At 39.1% G+C, this 14,046-nt stretch overlaps 1 protein-coding gene across 6 annotated transcripts in view; it reads left to right on the top strand.

Moving 5' to 3' along the window:
- The window catches only part of SASH1 (SAM and SH3 domain containing 1), a 568,005-nt gene that overhangs the window by 402,432 nt on the left and 151,527 nt on the right, over positions 1 to 14,046 (top strand). Inside the window, exon 1 of one of the 6 annotated variants that reach the window (XM_072141335.1) lies at positions 117 to 236. The exons of the other annotated variants lie outside the window; for them this stretch is intronic. Coding sequence (XP_071997436.1) covers positions 228 to 236 — 9 coding nt within the window. The 5' untranslated portion in view covers positions 117 to 227. Of the gene's footprint in view, positions 1 to 116; positions 237 to 14,046 lie in introns of those variants that run through there. 6 annotated transcript variants of the gene reach the window in all.

Raw genomic sequence — 14,046 nt, 5'->3', positions numbered from 1 at the left:
AGGCGGCTTGTGTGGAGGACTGGTCTAGCAGGTTTGGAAGGCAGAAATTAAATCCCACTGTATTCAAAGTCTCAATATTTTTCAATACTGAGCTAGTAGTATATTGTCCATGGAACAAGAGTTTGCGAGGAATACTGCCCTGCTAAACATGTGCTCCGAGGATCTAAACAGAAATCAATCAAAACTCTGTTAATTAAGATGCCTAGGACTACACTGAACAACCCATCATGAGCGAGGTTAGTAGTATGGGGTGGGGAGAATCTCTTCTCATAGTTATGTACAGCGCTGTGACATAGCAGTTCTTGTATTATTCTATACTAAACTAACAATATACCATTTTGGGGATTCAGGTTTATCAGGAAAAGTTCTTAATGTTGTATCTGCTAAGTTTGGTTACTTTTTATTAAATGCTCTTTATGCAGTACTTTATGCTGTGATACCCTGGTACTATTAGATTTAACATCATATCCTATAAAATGGTATTAAAGGATATGTTTTATTATTGAAGGTCTGATGTAACACAACCTGACTCATACTCTTCACATAGTAATGCATTCTGACTGTGCAGACTAAGTACTTCCACTGAATGTTAATCTTCTCAATCATATTGCAACTTAATGGTCTATGTGCACAAATGAATTATAGTTCTGTATATACTTACTTTTTAACCCCAGAGTGTACACTCTATTTCTGTACGTGATACCTACACTGTCCTCACTGAGTTTTTAAAGCTAGCTCCCCTACAGGGACAAGAATTGTATTCAATATATTCTCTGTATACAAAAACATTGTGCTTGTGTGATGGTCATGGTAAAGTTATAGACTACTAAGAGTGTAATGGTGAAGCAGTTTATCACCATAGTTCTGCGGATACTTTAACATCATATCTACCTGGCCTGTTAAAATGAGGAAATACAATAAAATAGCATACACCTTGAAGTACCATATTTTTCGGCCTATAATGCGCACCGGACTATAAGACGCACCTCTAATAAATGCCTGCTAAGACATCTAGGTTCATATATAAGGCGCACTGGAGTATAAGGCGCAGGATCAAATGCAGTAACTAGCAGGTGGCAGACCTGTGCACAGTTCAAGCCAGCTACACTTCCCAGGAAACTAGTCTTCAGCGTGTCAGAGAGCTCCGATCTCAGAGGTATGGCTGCTGGGGGTTAATGCAGGGTGATGCAGCAGGGGTTAAGCGGTCTCCCTCTGCCCCTTCTCCTTCCCTCCTCAGGCAGGGTGTTATTCCTGTGGGGTTCCCTGTGGCTCCTTCTCTTTCCCCTGTTACAGGGTTGTCAAGTATGGAGGATTGTTTACTGATGATGATTGTCTCGTGGTCGGCACTATGGCAGCTTCGGTCTCTAGGGGAGGGCAGGAGGGGCACAATGTTAGTTGTGGTGCCAGGGCACTTCAGGAGCTAGGGACCCTGTATACTGTGTGGGAAGGTGCAGGAAATTTCTGGGGATGGAGCTATTAAACACTGGTAAATGTACACTACATCTTCTGTATAAGTTCATATATAAGGCGCACTGGTCCATAAGGCGCACCTTTGATTTCTGAGAAAATTAAAGGATTTTTGGTGCCTTATAGGCCGAAAAATACGGTACTTTATTATATAAAGGTAACATAATAAAGAAAATGAAATCAAACAAGCAAGGTAGGAAACCAATAGACTACTGGATATGCTCTCCCTTCAATTTTCCATTATGAGTCAATGAAATCATATGTTGACATGATTGTAAGAATAATATACATATTTAACAATACTGGCTAGCCTCTAAATACTACACCAGTATATTATTAAAGTGTTAGATGCCCCTAAGACAGTGATGTCAATGACCATGTCAAAACCTCCACACAAACACACATACACATTACTGGATAACATGACCTTCATTTATTTTCAATTATGCAAAAACTGCCTAGATAAATACACTGTTTGTTATCTTCTAATTGTGCAATACATTAGCATGAATAGACAAAAGATTTACTATAACCTTGACTCATATTGAGCTTTTGCCAATTCATGTGTAAAGTACAAGCTACAAGTTAAATAACTTTCTAGTAGGACGCTGCATCATGGATCAATCTGAATAGACTTCTCTAAACTTCTACTGCTATCAGTCAGAATGAGATGTTCTCTAAAAACAGGCCCGGCTCCAGCACCTGGCATACCTGGGCAAGTGCCGGGGCCCAGAGAGCTGCCGGGGGCCCACACACGCTGTGCACATGTTCACTCTTCACTTCCTGTGAGGACAAGCTGTGTCCTGCACCGTTCCTCCCATCTGGGACAAGGCACAGCACAGGTAGAGACTACAGAGCTACCTGTGTGATGCAGCACATTGCAGGTTAATCCCCCCTCCTCCTCCCCCCATCTCCTCTTCACACGGAGCTGCAGTAAAGTAGAAATCTGTCAGCTCAGAGGTCGGGACGAAGAGGAGGAGGAGGAGGAGAAGCCTGAAGACTCCTCTATGTGATCCCAGGGCTGCTGCAGACACCCCATGGTATGTGACATGTATGGATGTGTATGACTGATCCATACAGTGAGTGTATTGTATGTGTGATGATGTGTTTGCTTGCATGTGTGTCTGCATGTATCTGTCTGTCAGTGTGTGTGTGCCTCCATGCTTTTCTGTACCTGTCTGCATGTATATCTGTAGCTGTCTGCATGTATATCTGTAGCTGTCTGCATGTATATCTGTAGCTGTCTGCATGTATATCTGTAGCTGTCTGCATGTATATCCGTAGCTGTCTGCATGTATATCCGTAGCTGTCTGCATGTATATCCGTAGCTGTCTGCATGTATATCCGTAGCTGTCTGCATGTATATCCGTAGCTGTCTGCATGTATATCCGTAGCTGTCTGCATGTATATCTGTAGCTGTCTACATGTATATCCGTAGCTGTCTACATGTATATCCGTAGCTGTCTGCATGTATATCCGTAGCTGTCTGCATGTATATCTGTAGCTGTCTGCATGTATCTGTAGCTCTCTGCCTGTATATATGTCTTGCTACATGTGTGGATGTGTGAATGATATGAATCATCCAAATATACATGAGAAGCAGAGAGGGTTCTGTGTCAGTGATGTGTAGTATGAGGTTACACAGCAGCTCAGGTGTGTATTATGAGGTTCTGCAGCAGCTCAGGTGTGTATTATGAGGTTCTGCTAAAGCTGAGGTGTGTATTATGAGGTTCTGCAGCAGCAGTGATGTGTATTATGAGATTCCGCAGAAGCTGAGGTGTGTATTATGAGGTTCTGCAGTGTTGAGGTGTGTATTATGAGGTTTTGCTGCAGTTGAGGTGTGTATTATGAGGTTCTGCAGCAGCCGAGTTGCAGTTTCAGTTTTATTACTTGGCAGAGTGGAGGGGCACACATTGTTAGGTTCGCCCTGTTGGTTAAATTACCTCAAAATTGCCCTGACCATGACATGACTGTTTGGGATGATAAAATGGGGAATATTTCAGGCAATAGGAGACCATTTTAGTTTTTGAATTTTTAATGCTGGCACTGCAAAGGGGCCCACTTAGGCACTGTCGCCCAGGGGCCTACTGAAACCTGGAGCCGGCCCTGTCTAAAAATTTGCCACACAAGATCTTGGACATCAATTGCTATCCTTGCACACTCATTTTCAAGAATGAACTATGAGAAAACATTACATTGATTGTGTTACGTCTGTGACTATGTCTTCCTCGGTTAATAGGTTGAAAAAACACTGACTGTTCCTGTCATACACTTGTCTGGCAGTGTGAATTATGCTCTAGTCACTAGCTGTGAATTGTACCCACCTCACCCAAGCCAGGCTGTGGACCAGTAGGAGTTAACACCATGATAGGGCACACTGTCCTTTCTAAGTTCCATTTCAAATTGTTAGTAGAAAGTAATATGCCACCCTCAATCGGATTAATGGATTATGGCATACAATCATATGTTCCAATCCCAGAAATATTTTTTGCAGCCACCTGTTGTGGTTAAATGATGTGTGGCCCAAATGGCGCTGTCCCCTCGTTTAGCATGAAATACCATAACTGCTTTTTTTGGTTTATAATATGGACATTATGGGGCTCATTTACTAAGGGCCCCACAGTCCGCACTTTCGTCGGACATCCCTACAATTTCCGTTTTGCACCGCTGGGGCAGAAATTTAAAAGGGGTTTTTGGCGCATGCAATCGGATTTTGGCGCTATAGCGCCAGCTTTCATGCGACACAAATAAGGGGGGCGGGCTGTTGAACGATCTGATGTATTCGGACAAACCGCGGGAATTCACTAAAAAATAGTGTTGCAAGCCATGCACTTACATACACCGGGAAGAAGAAGGTGAACTCCGGGGGACCTGATCGGGGGACCTGATCGGGAAAGCAACACATGCAGGATATCGGATGCACGATCTTCATGAATCGCGGCAGAGTTCATCTTCGTCAGGCAGTCTGGATCAGGGATTGCACAGGGACCAGGTAAGTAAATGTGCCCCTATATATTTGAGGTGCTTTTTGCTTTCATTCTGGTGGACTCCAGCCATTATTGTATTTCTTAAATATCTATACATCAGAATGGCTTCTAAGTAATATCTAATTTCCCCTACAAAAGGGCTTCAGGGGAAATACATGGTTCGCTTTGATTTCCTAAAACCAGCTGCCTGCACTGGCTGCCTTACACAACATCTGGTGCACTCCACTTATTGTCCTCGTGGCCACATTTTGAAAGACATTGGCGGCAATTTATTAGGGTTGTCCATTGTGCAGTTGGAAGCTTGCGACATGCAATTATTACTAAGGTCTTTAGCTTACTTCTAACGTGCCCTGGAATAGGTATCTATGGCTAATCTGGCCTGGCAAACATATTAACTGTAATCTCTGTCAGTATTTTCGTTCAGATTATAGTAAATTCTGGTATACCTGCCCTGGCCCGTTTTGCTGAGAAAAGGGCCAAAAAGTCATAAATTACATGATGTGTGGCAGAAATTACCGCATTTTCATGCCTTGCAGCACAAATCATGATTCCATCAGTTCTGATATTGTATCTAATCTGAAAATCTCTGAAGTTTTTATATAATAATGTTCTCGATTTTTCACCCAAGATTATGGGCCCCTTTAGTATGATTGTGATTAGTCTAGATCAGAATGCAGATCAGTTTGCTGTAAACAAAAATGAGCATTGTTATTGTGACTATAGAGCTGCAGAAAATGACAGCCAACCGATTCCAGGACAAGAGAAAGACTTTGTTTCATCCATAAAATACCTTAAGGCTATGAGCTTTAGAAATTATTCTCATCCCGTTCATGTTTTGATTGCAGTCAAGTTAAATGTTTTAACATACAAATAATTTTAAGATTAAATGAACCTGACTTATGTTTATGGGTTGTTTTCTGGTAACGAAACTCTGCTGCTAATTGTTTATGACTGTTCTTAGCTTTTTAAAGTTGTAAGGAGCATCTCAGGACAATCATATGTCAAATTGCTAAAATCCATGTATTATGACTGGTTCAAGTTAGAAAAGTTGCACTAATGTTTTCCATTGCCATCTGTATGAGCCAAATTCTCAGGCCGCAAATTAGAGAGCAGGTCCTGCTCGAGTTTGTGGCTGGGACATCCGTATCTATAATGCCTGTTCATGTCTCACCTTAGTCTTGTGTTCTGAGTATGCACTGGGAAAGTGTATTTATGCTAAATGTATCTAATGTATACACTCCTACTAACTGGCATACACATTGAACGTTCAATTTGTCACATGACAGGCTGCTACCTTTTGAATGCTACATGCATACATACATACAAGACTACCCTCTTCCGGACACAGTTGTAAAAATGCATTGCCTATATTTATTTACAATAGGAACCTATAAGTGATGTATCCCACTGTATGCCTACCTACAGAAATGTACATGTTGTGAGACACATGCTGTTTTTTTTTAAATTAAAGGATATCTACCACCGGAATGAAGGATTGTAAACCAAACCCACTTACATACTGGTGTGCCCCCCCTCTGGCAGGATCTGCTCTTATTTAAGCTTCCTGTGCCCTTGTTTAAGGAAAAGAGGCAGAACCTTGAGCCCCTCAGGACAAAAGATCTTTTGGATCCAGAGTTATAAAGACCAATTTATTTACATTTAATAAGCCACAACAAAGGGAGTATAGATTCCTACTGCTTACTGTTTGGGAACTTTCTAAATTTAAATGAAGAACATAATGCAGCAGGCACCATCTCTTTATTATTTATTTACTGCTTTAGTTTTAGAAACCACAGAACCTCTTTCTCCATTTCATCCACTCTTGCCTATTAAATTCTTGGATGTAGCTGATCCATTATTGCAGCTGATTCACTCTACTGCAGCCCTGGCTTATCTAGATTAGTTGGGGCTCTTTCAGACTGGTGCTGTATTTCACCTCTGTGGTTCAGTGGTTTTCATGTATGCCTTACTGTGCCATTGTTTTCAAATATGTGTTCCCATTTCAGTTGTTTTCCACTGATCCATTGTCAGTGAAAAATAAAATTTAAACCTGTCCTATTTTTGTTCATGGATACAGATCATGGAAGGCAATAGAAGTCTATGGGTCCGCAAAAAAAACTGATGACATGTTTTTTTTTCACTGATAAGGCTGGGTACCACAAGACTGCAAGGTGAAGAGTTGTGAAAAGAACCATTTATTGATTTATAATTATTTATAATTTATTATAAATTATTAATTATAATTCAAAGGCACAATAGGGGTGTTAGGCTCAGTTCACACTACCGTTCAGATTTCCATTTCCGCTTAAAAAAGTAAGAAACTGAACGGATCCTTTATAAATCACATTGAATTGAATGCAATTTTTTAGGAATAGTTAATACATAGATATAAAAATAGATGATGGATAGATCATAGATAACTGTGAGGTATAGAGAGAAAGATAGGCAGATAAAAAGATATCAATAGGTAGATAGATAGAAAAGTGAGATCGATAGGTAGGTAAAAATGAGATATTTAAAGATGACATCTATGATGAATAGATAGATAAGACAGATTTTAGGGATAGATAAATGAAACACAAGTCCGCACAGTGTAGATACTCCTCAAAAGGAGGGGTTCAGCGCCTCCGCAGGTTCTGGCTTGGGACATGAAATAAAATCCACCCATATTTCCAATTTCAAATCCAGAGTGCTGCCTGCTTTTCTCATTTTAGATAGATAAATAGACAGATAGATAAATATACAGCTATAGAAGCTATAGATCGATGTCTTGAAAGTAAAGTGTTAGTACTGTTAACGGACACTGTCATCCATTATGTTAAGTTGTATTACCGTTTATTTACCATGTTTTTGTAAAGAAGGTAAACGAAAAAACATGACAATAATGCAAACTTAGCTTTAGATGTTATAATACACACGGAAAAATTTAAAAAAAATGTTATATAATAAAGTGATATACTGAAGAAAAATTTTAACTGACCAGACATTCGATGAGAGTAACGTAAGCAATGTTAAGGGTGACGGACATAAATTATGTAGTATAATATCAGTATACTTGGCTATTATTAATAGAAAAGCAGATTTATGTTATTATTAGCTGTAGATCCTGGCGCTGCCCGTGATAGGAAATAGGAAATAACTGCTCTTAGCTATAACAAAATAGAATGGGTTAACAAAAAATATTTTATAAGTATCTATCTCTCTCTGAATGTCTCTCCCTCTGACTCTCTGTGTCTCTCTGTCTCTTTCCGTGACCGTCTCTGACACTCTTACAGTGACTGTCTCTGAAAGTCTCTTTTGGTGACCGTCTCTCTATCTGACAGTGACAGTCTCAAACTTTATCTATGGAGAGATTTATCAGAAGTGCCTGAGAGCAGAACTGCTCCAGGCACAGCTATTTTTGCACAGCTGTTTATATAATTACAGCTGATTTCCGATTGGTTTCTATGGGTAACTGGAACAATCCTCAGACATTTCTGATAAATCTCCCCTGTCTGTATCCTGTATACCTATCTATGTTACCTAACAGATAAGCTGCCTTCAGCTTATTGCCTATAGTAACCAATCAGAGCTCATATTAATGACCTGTGGCAGAACAGCAACCAATCACGGCTCAGCTTCCAACTGCCATAGCAGTAGACAATGGCTCTGGCACATGGTGGCTATTAAGTGTATTTTGGAAAGCGCTGAGTTAAAATTTCAGCTCAAAACCTGTTCTATGACGTTCCCTGAATGGCAGGGAGCGACTGTGCAAAATTTGGTGATTGTAAACGTGATGGTACAGATTCCTTTAGCGGACATACATACATACATACATACATACACACACACACACACATACACTCGGCTTTATATATTAGATGGTGTTATACATGTAACTAGGTAATTATATACAGAGCAATTTAAAAGGTTTTTAAGGAATTTCTCTTATATCCACACTTATCATAATTGCACACATAGTCTAACCATTATACTACTTAAAGAGAACCTATCAGGTACAAAATAGGACTATTTGAACATACTAATGAAATACTCTGCCTTTTTCTCTTCTAAAGATATGAATTTCAAAACACTTGCTTTAGTGTAGCATACCTAAATGCTGTGCTACACTGTGGCACTTAGCAGTCCGCTCTCATGAATATCCTGGACCGCCGAGGAGACAGTTCCCTCGATCGGACTACCACATTCTGGCACAGCATTTAGGCATGTTACACTAAAGCTAGTGTTTTAAAATTCAGTTAATTAGAAAAGGTCTAGGGAGATTATTTCATTAGTATCTTCAAATAGTCTTCTGTTTTACCTGACAGGTGGCCTTTAAAGCTTCTAACTGATATGGTTAATATGGGTTTAACCATTTCGCAATTTGGAAATATGAGATTTGCTTATTGCTTACCTTAGGCACCTCCCAAGGAAAGTGTAGCTAAAACATTTTACACTGACACTGTTTCAGAATGTAAAGTGTTGTCATGCTTCCAAAAACATTGCCCTATTTCCCTAACTTGTTGCAACTTGTATCATCCTCCTTATGTACTGTATGCTCACTTTATGCAATTGCTATAAACAAGACTCAGACATCGAATACATATAATTATCCTTCGGGTCTCTATTTCACCTTGCAATTAGAAGTGTGGCATCAACAAATCATTCCTGGGAATATGTTGCCTAGCAACTTGGAGTTATTTGTCCATTTTTTACTTTTGTTCAGAAAGCTGATGTTAAAGAAAACAAACATTCCAGCAAAAAATTACTACAACAGATTAAGATTATGAGAGATTAAATAAGGACATCTCAGGCACATAATCTTCTGCCCGAGATGTCATGACTGCAATAAGGGTCATAGTTATCCCTACAAGATCCTAACATATCAAAGCGCTTATCCAATCTAGCAAATCAACGCCAGGGCTCAACAACTTGGAAAAAGATGTGGGTCCTGTGATATCTTCCTGATATCTAGGTCGGGTAAGAAAAAGATTGTTGCCCCAAGCAGATAAGAAAAATGTAGCCCACTCACAATCAATGAATTCAACATGAGAGATTCATTGGCAGTGAATAACTTAAAGGTCTTCTTAAATGGCATGGATAGTTGGAATTAAAATCTACAGAAACATCTTTTATTAGTACTAGTTCTCCTTTCATCCATTGTGCTCTCTTGTTAAAGGGATAAAGAGACCATAGGAACTTCCTGTATGTTAGTCCTGTGACACATGTTCTTGTGCAGTCTTTGTATTTTTTCTATTTGGTAGCACAATCCCACGGCTGCACACAGGACAGTGGACGGGAGTCCCTACAGTATATAGAATTATAATACAGGGATGTACTCTCTGCCAGCCAAACAGCCACGCCTGAATTATATAAACCATAACAGTTCCAGCACGGCTGCTATGGTGTGGCCATATGTTCTTATACACAGGCTGCACTGTTTGTGCGTAACAGGCCTTATAGACCCTTCTCACGCTGTTCATACATTAATACATTTGACCTTTAGGGAGATAATTGTTCTTTAGAGTAGAGGAGGAGTAGAGGAGATAAGGAAAATAACTTTGGTGTTCTAGAGTCGGCTGTTTTTTAAAATTGGTAATTAGCAACATACAGGGGTTTTCCCAAGTTTAGAAGTTTACGAGGTGAACAATGTGGTTCCAACTTCTTGGAGCACCACGAGTCATGAGAATGGGACCCCCTGCAATCTATAATAAGGGGATCCCGTTCTCACTAGTTGATGGAGTTCCAGGATAATCATGCACCATGCTGCTCCATTCAATGACTTTCTAAGTGATGGAGATAGATGAGCACAGTGCTTGGCTATCCTGCTCACTCCCATAGAATAGAATGGAGACACAGGTTGCATGCAAAGTAGTGAGAACTGGTTTCCTGTTGTCCAGATCACAGGAGTTCCATTCCAAAGATCATTGGTGGTCCCAGCAGGAAATTAAGTTGGCAAAACAAACCTAATGGTTATCATGAGAAAAAGCCAAATTATCAAACCAAAAAGAAAACTACTTTAATTCCACATTTAAACTGCCTGAAGGCAAAAGGCAAAAATGAACATCTGGAATGAGGAACTTAGTTTCTTTTTTAATAATCTATAATAATTTTATATAAATTTACAAAAATGAAAGCTAGGACAACAAACAAATTTTCAGTCACACATTTTTCTGCAACAAATGTTTCATGTTAATTCCCTGTTATTCTTCACACTTAACATGATTCAAGTGAGCAAGTGCGTTGAATATACTAAAATGAGTCAACTGATAAACATTTCATTCTCAATGCATTAAATCTAATTTTTTCATTTCATTTTTCACTGCATAAATTTGCAAGCTAATAAATTATCTCTCTTAACCCCTTACCGACATGTGACGTAGTACTACGTCACATGCCGGGTGCAGGTGCATGGAAATGGCTCACGGGCTGAGCCCTCTCCATAGCCGGTAAGTCTTTGCTGCATATTGCTAGCACCGATCATGGGTGTTAATCAGCGGCGCGAGGTGTTAATAAATAAAATGCGTTTAACCCCGTAACGGAAAATTGCGCCCAAAGTCGCTACCAAAGTAGTGTGTTGTGAGCATGTTTACAGCCCTATCACAGCCACCATTGAGGTCTACGGCGGTAGTGACGGTGTGGTGCAGTTGCACCACAATTGAGCCAGACGACCCGTCTGCTCATCCTTTCTCCTACTCCTGGCTGTGTGCCACGCCTTGATTCCGGCCCGGTCAGCACACGACTGTCTGAGAGCACCTTAAAAAAAACAGGATAAAGAGCTTGACTATCTTTGTGGCAGTTTTACACTTTACATATATTAGCATACTTTTAATTGCTTCATTATTGATTCATATGTGATCAGTGATACACTGCAACGTCTGTAACACTTCAAGGCTATATTCTAGAGAAATAAGTGTCACTTCTGTCACCAAGACAAGTAGAAAATATGGTTTGCGGTAAAAAAAAATCTATCCCTGTCCGCCATTCTTTTTGACAAATTTTTACATAAACACATGAAATATAGTGGCCACGTTTAGTGTGAAGTTAATAAGTTAAAATTAACACCCATTGGTAGTTTAAAGGAAACCTACCGCCACAGATCTACCTATTAAGGTAGATCCGGTGGTAGGTGCCTCTAATGTATGTAAGGATAGCCCTTTTAAGGGCTAATCCTTTAGTCCCCTTTATCTTTTTTTAATCTTTAATTGTGATAATATGTTAATTTACCAAGGAGGCTACTAGCGCGTGGATTAGCCGGAGCTGAGGCTACACGGCGCTGCTCCTCAACGCACCAGTAGCCTCCTTGATCCTTCTACCCAGATATCTTCAGCGCGAAGCTATGAGGAGTTGCGAGCCCTTGTCCGCAAAGTGTTATTGTTCCTAAATAAGACAAAATCACCTTTGGAATAATGATTTAATGGACTTTTGGAACCTGTCATCATTGAAAAATGTCTTTTGTGACAACAGGATCCCTTTAAGCCAATGTGTATACCCACAATGTACACAATGAAATGGCATCATGTATTTACGGTACTCTCTCTCTCACCTCCCCTGACATTTAGCAAACTAAAAAAAAATTTAAAAATTTAAAAAAATAAAATCGCTCCATCTACTCCTAGTAGTAAACTCAGGAGCAAAATTTGCCACTTTTATCTTTTCCACACCTCCTCCTGTAATCATAGATGACATGGTGTCACTTAGCAATGAAAGAGCTCCTCATTTAGCTCATGTATAATTCCTATTAATGCTGAATATTTAAGCTCATGGCATTGATTTAATGAGCAGAATGCAGGAGAACACTGAGGCTTCACATCCAAATTAATTTATGGACTCTTTGAGGATGTGTTAAATAACCATCAGTATTAATAGAAATTGGGTATTAATGAAGTAAGAAGCAAGAATGTCATACACTTTATAAATGCAGAGGTGAGAAGATGATATGAAAACACTGGGCACATATTCCTGCCGGGGGTCTGGCTAATTTTTATAATGAAGTTAACAGCAGGCAAAAGCAGTTTTAATGGTTATTAAAGTGATCTTAGAGTGTGATGTGCACATCTTGCTGTCTTATTAGAGATAATTATGTGTTTTTCAGGGAAATATATCCAAACATAGAAAGGAAAGGGCCAGCACTCTGACATATGTATCAGCACACAATCATCATAGCAATTATTGGGGACACACAGGAGACGTTACATCTTTATCTAGTTCCTGAGGCAACATTTCATTATCTTACACTATAATCTTGTAATCTTATGGAAGACACGTTGTCTACTTCAAAGCAAAGGTTATGCTATATGGTATTAAAATATTTCATAGACATATATGTTAATGGATGAAAATCCTGATATATGACACAGATGAGAAATTCCGAGTCAGGGGTAAGGGACAATAATCAGGTCAGGTATTATATCCCACAGACAAAATTTGCATAAAAGCAAATACTTTCTGTAAAACTAAAAATTTTGCAAATGTCCTATTATTATTACTACACCACCGCTATCATTATATTGTGAATCCACTTTTAGACCAGACTCCATGAGATACCTTTTTTAACCGTATATTATCATTTATCATAATATCATAGTATTATGCAAAAAGGTTGAAAAAATACATAGCCATGCCCACCCCCAGATCTTTGGGTCCTATTATATCTGGCTACTGTATGTGATTTTTAGCTGGTGTCTGGTTCCAATAGCCTATGCTATGCTGATTTTAAAATTGCCTTGTCAGTATTCTGAATCATTTTAGTAGTTTATATAAATTTAATTCCCATTACCTGTCAACCTGCCAGCAGCGTGTGGCGAGTCCCTGAGAAGGGGCATTTTGTTGTCCCTCCCTGGCAACGTATGGGACAAGTCCGACGCGGTCACGGTGCTTACCACGCCGTGACCTGGAGCCATAGATATCTATGGGGGCTGTGATCTGGTCCCAAATCATGCAACCAAATCACATGTGAATGAGCCCTTATATAAAGCACCGAAATTATTTAAAATAGTAACAAAGGTATTTTTAAATGCAGCATTGGAACTTGTCACCAGCTATAATGACATTCCTGGTGACAGGTTCACTTTAAGTATTCTCCATAAGTAAAGCTTATTTCTCATATGAAAGATATTTGCCTTTTGATGTATAAACATATACTTTTATATTTGGAAGAACTTACAAGTAAATCAATCATACAGTCAACACAAACTCTTTCTTTGACATTCATGTACTCACTTAGGATTTATATAACCCAGATATGTAATTTGTACAGTCCGATATGTGTAATGTATGAATTTCATATATAGCCCAGGGTGTAATCTAGCCCGTTACATGGATATCAATTCATTTCAAGAAAGAACCATGATTGACAGCAGATAGGCCTTTAACATACTGTATCATATTTTCTGTGCTATTTACACATTAGGTTTACATCTTTCATATTATACACATAATAATCAATGTTATTGTTTGCCATTTTGTTAAATGAAATGTAAAAAGCAAATGAATATTCAAAAAAACATAGACAATATAACCACTTTTAATAGATGCTACTCCATTCTGGAGAAAATCTAGAGAACTTGGCACAGGCTCTTAAATATACACATGACCTTAGGTTCATCTTTTA

This window comes from Engystomops pustulosus, chromosome 3 (genome assembly GCF_040894005.1).
Source record: "Engystomops pustulosus chromosome 3, aEngPut4.maternal, whole genome shotgun sequence".
In the NCBI taxonomy this organism is placed as follows: domain Eukaryota; kingdom Metazoa; phylum Chordata; class Amphibia; order Anura; family Leptodactylidae; genus Engystomops; species Engystomops pustulosus.
This window is presented reverse-complemented; position numbering and strand designations above follow the sequence as displayed.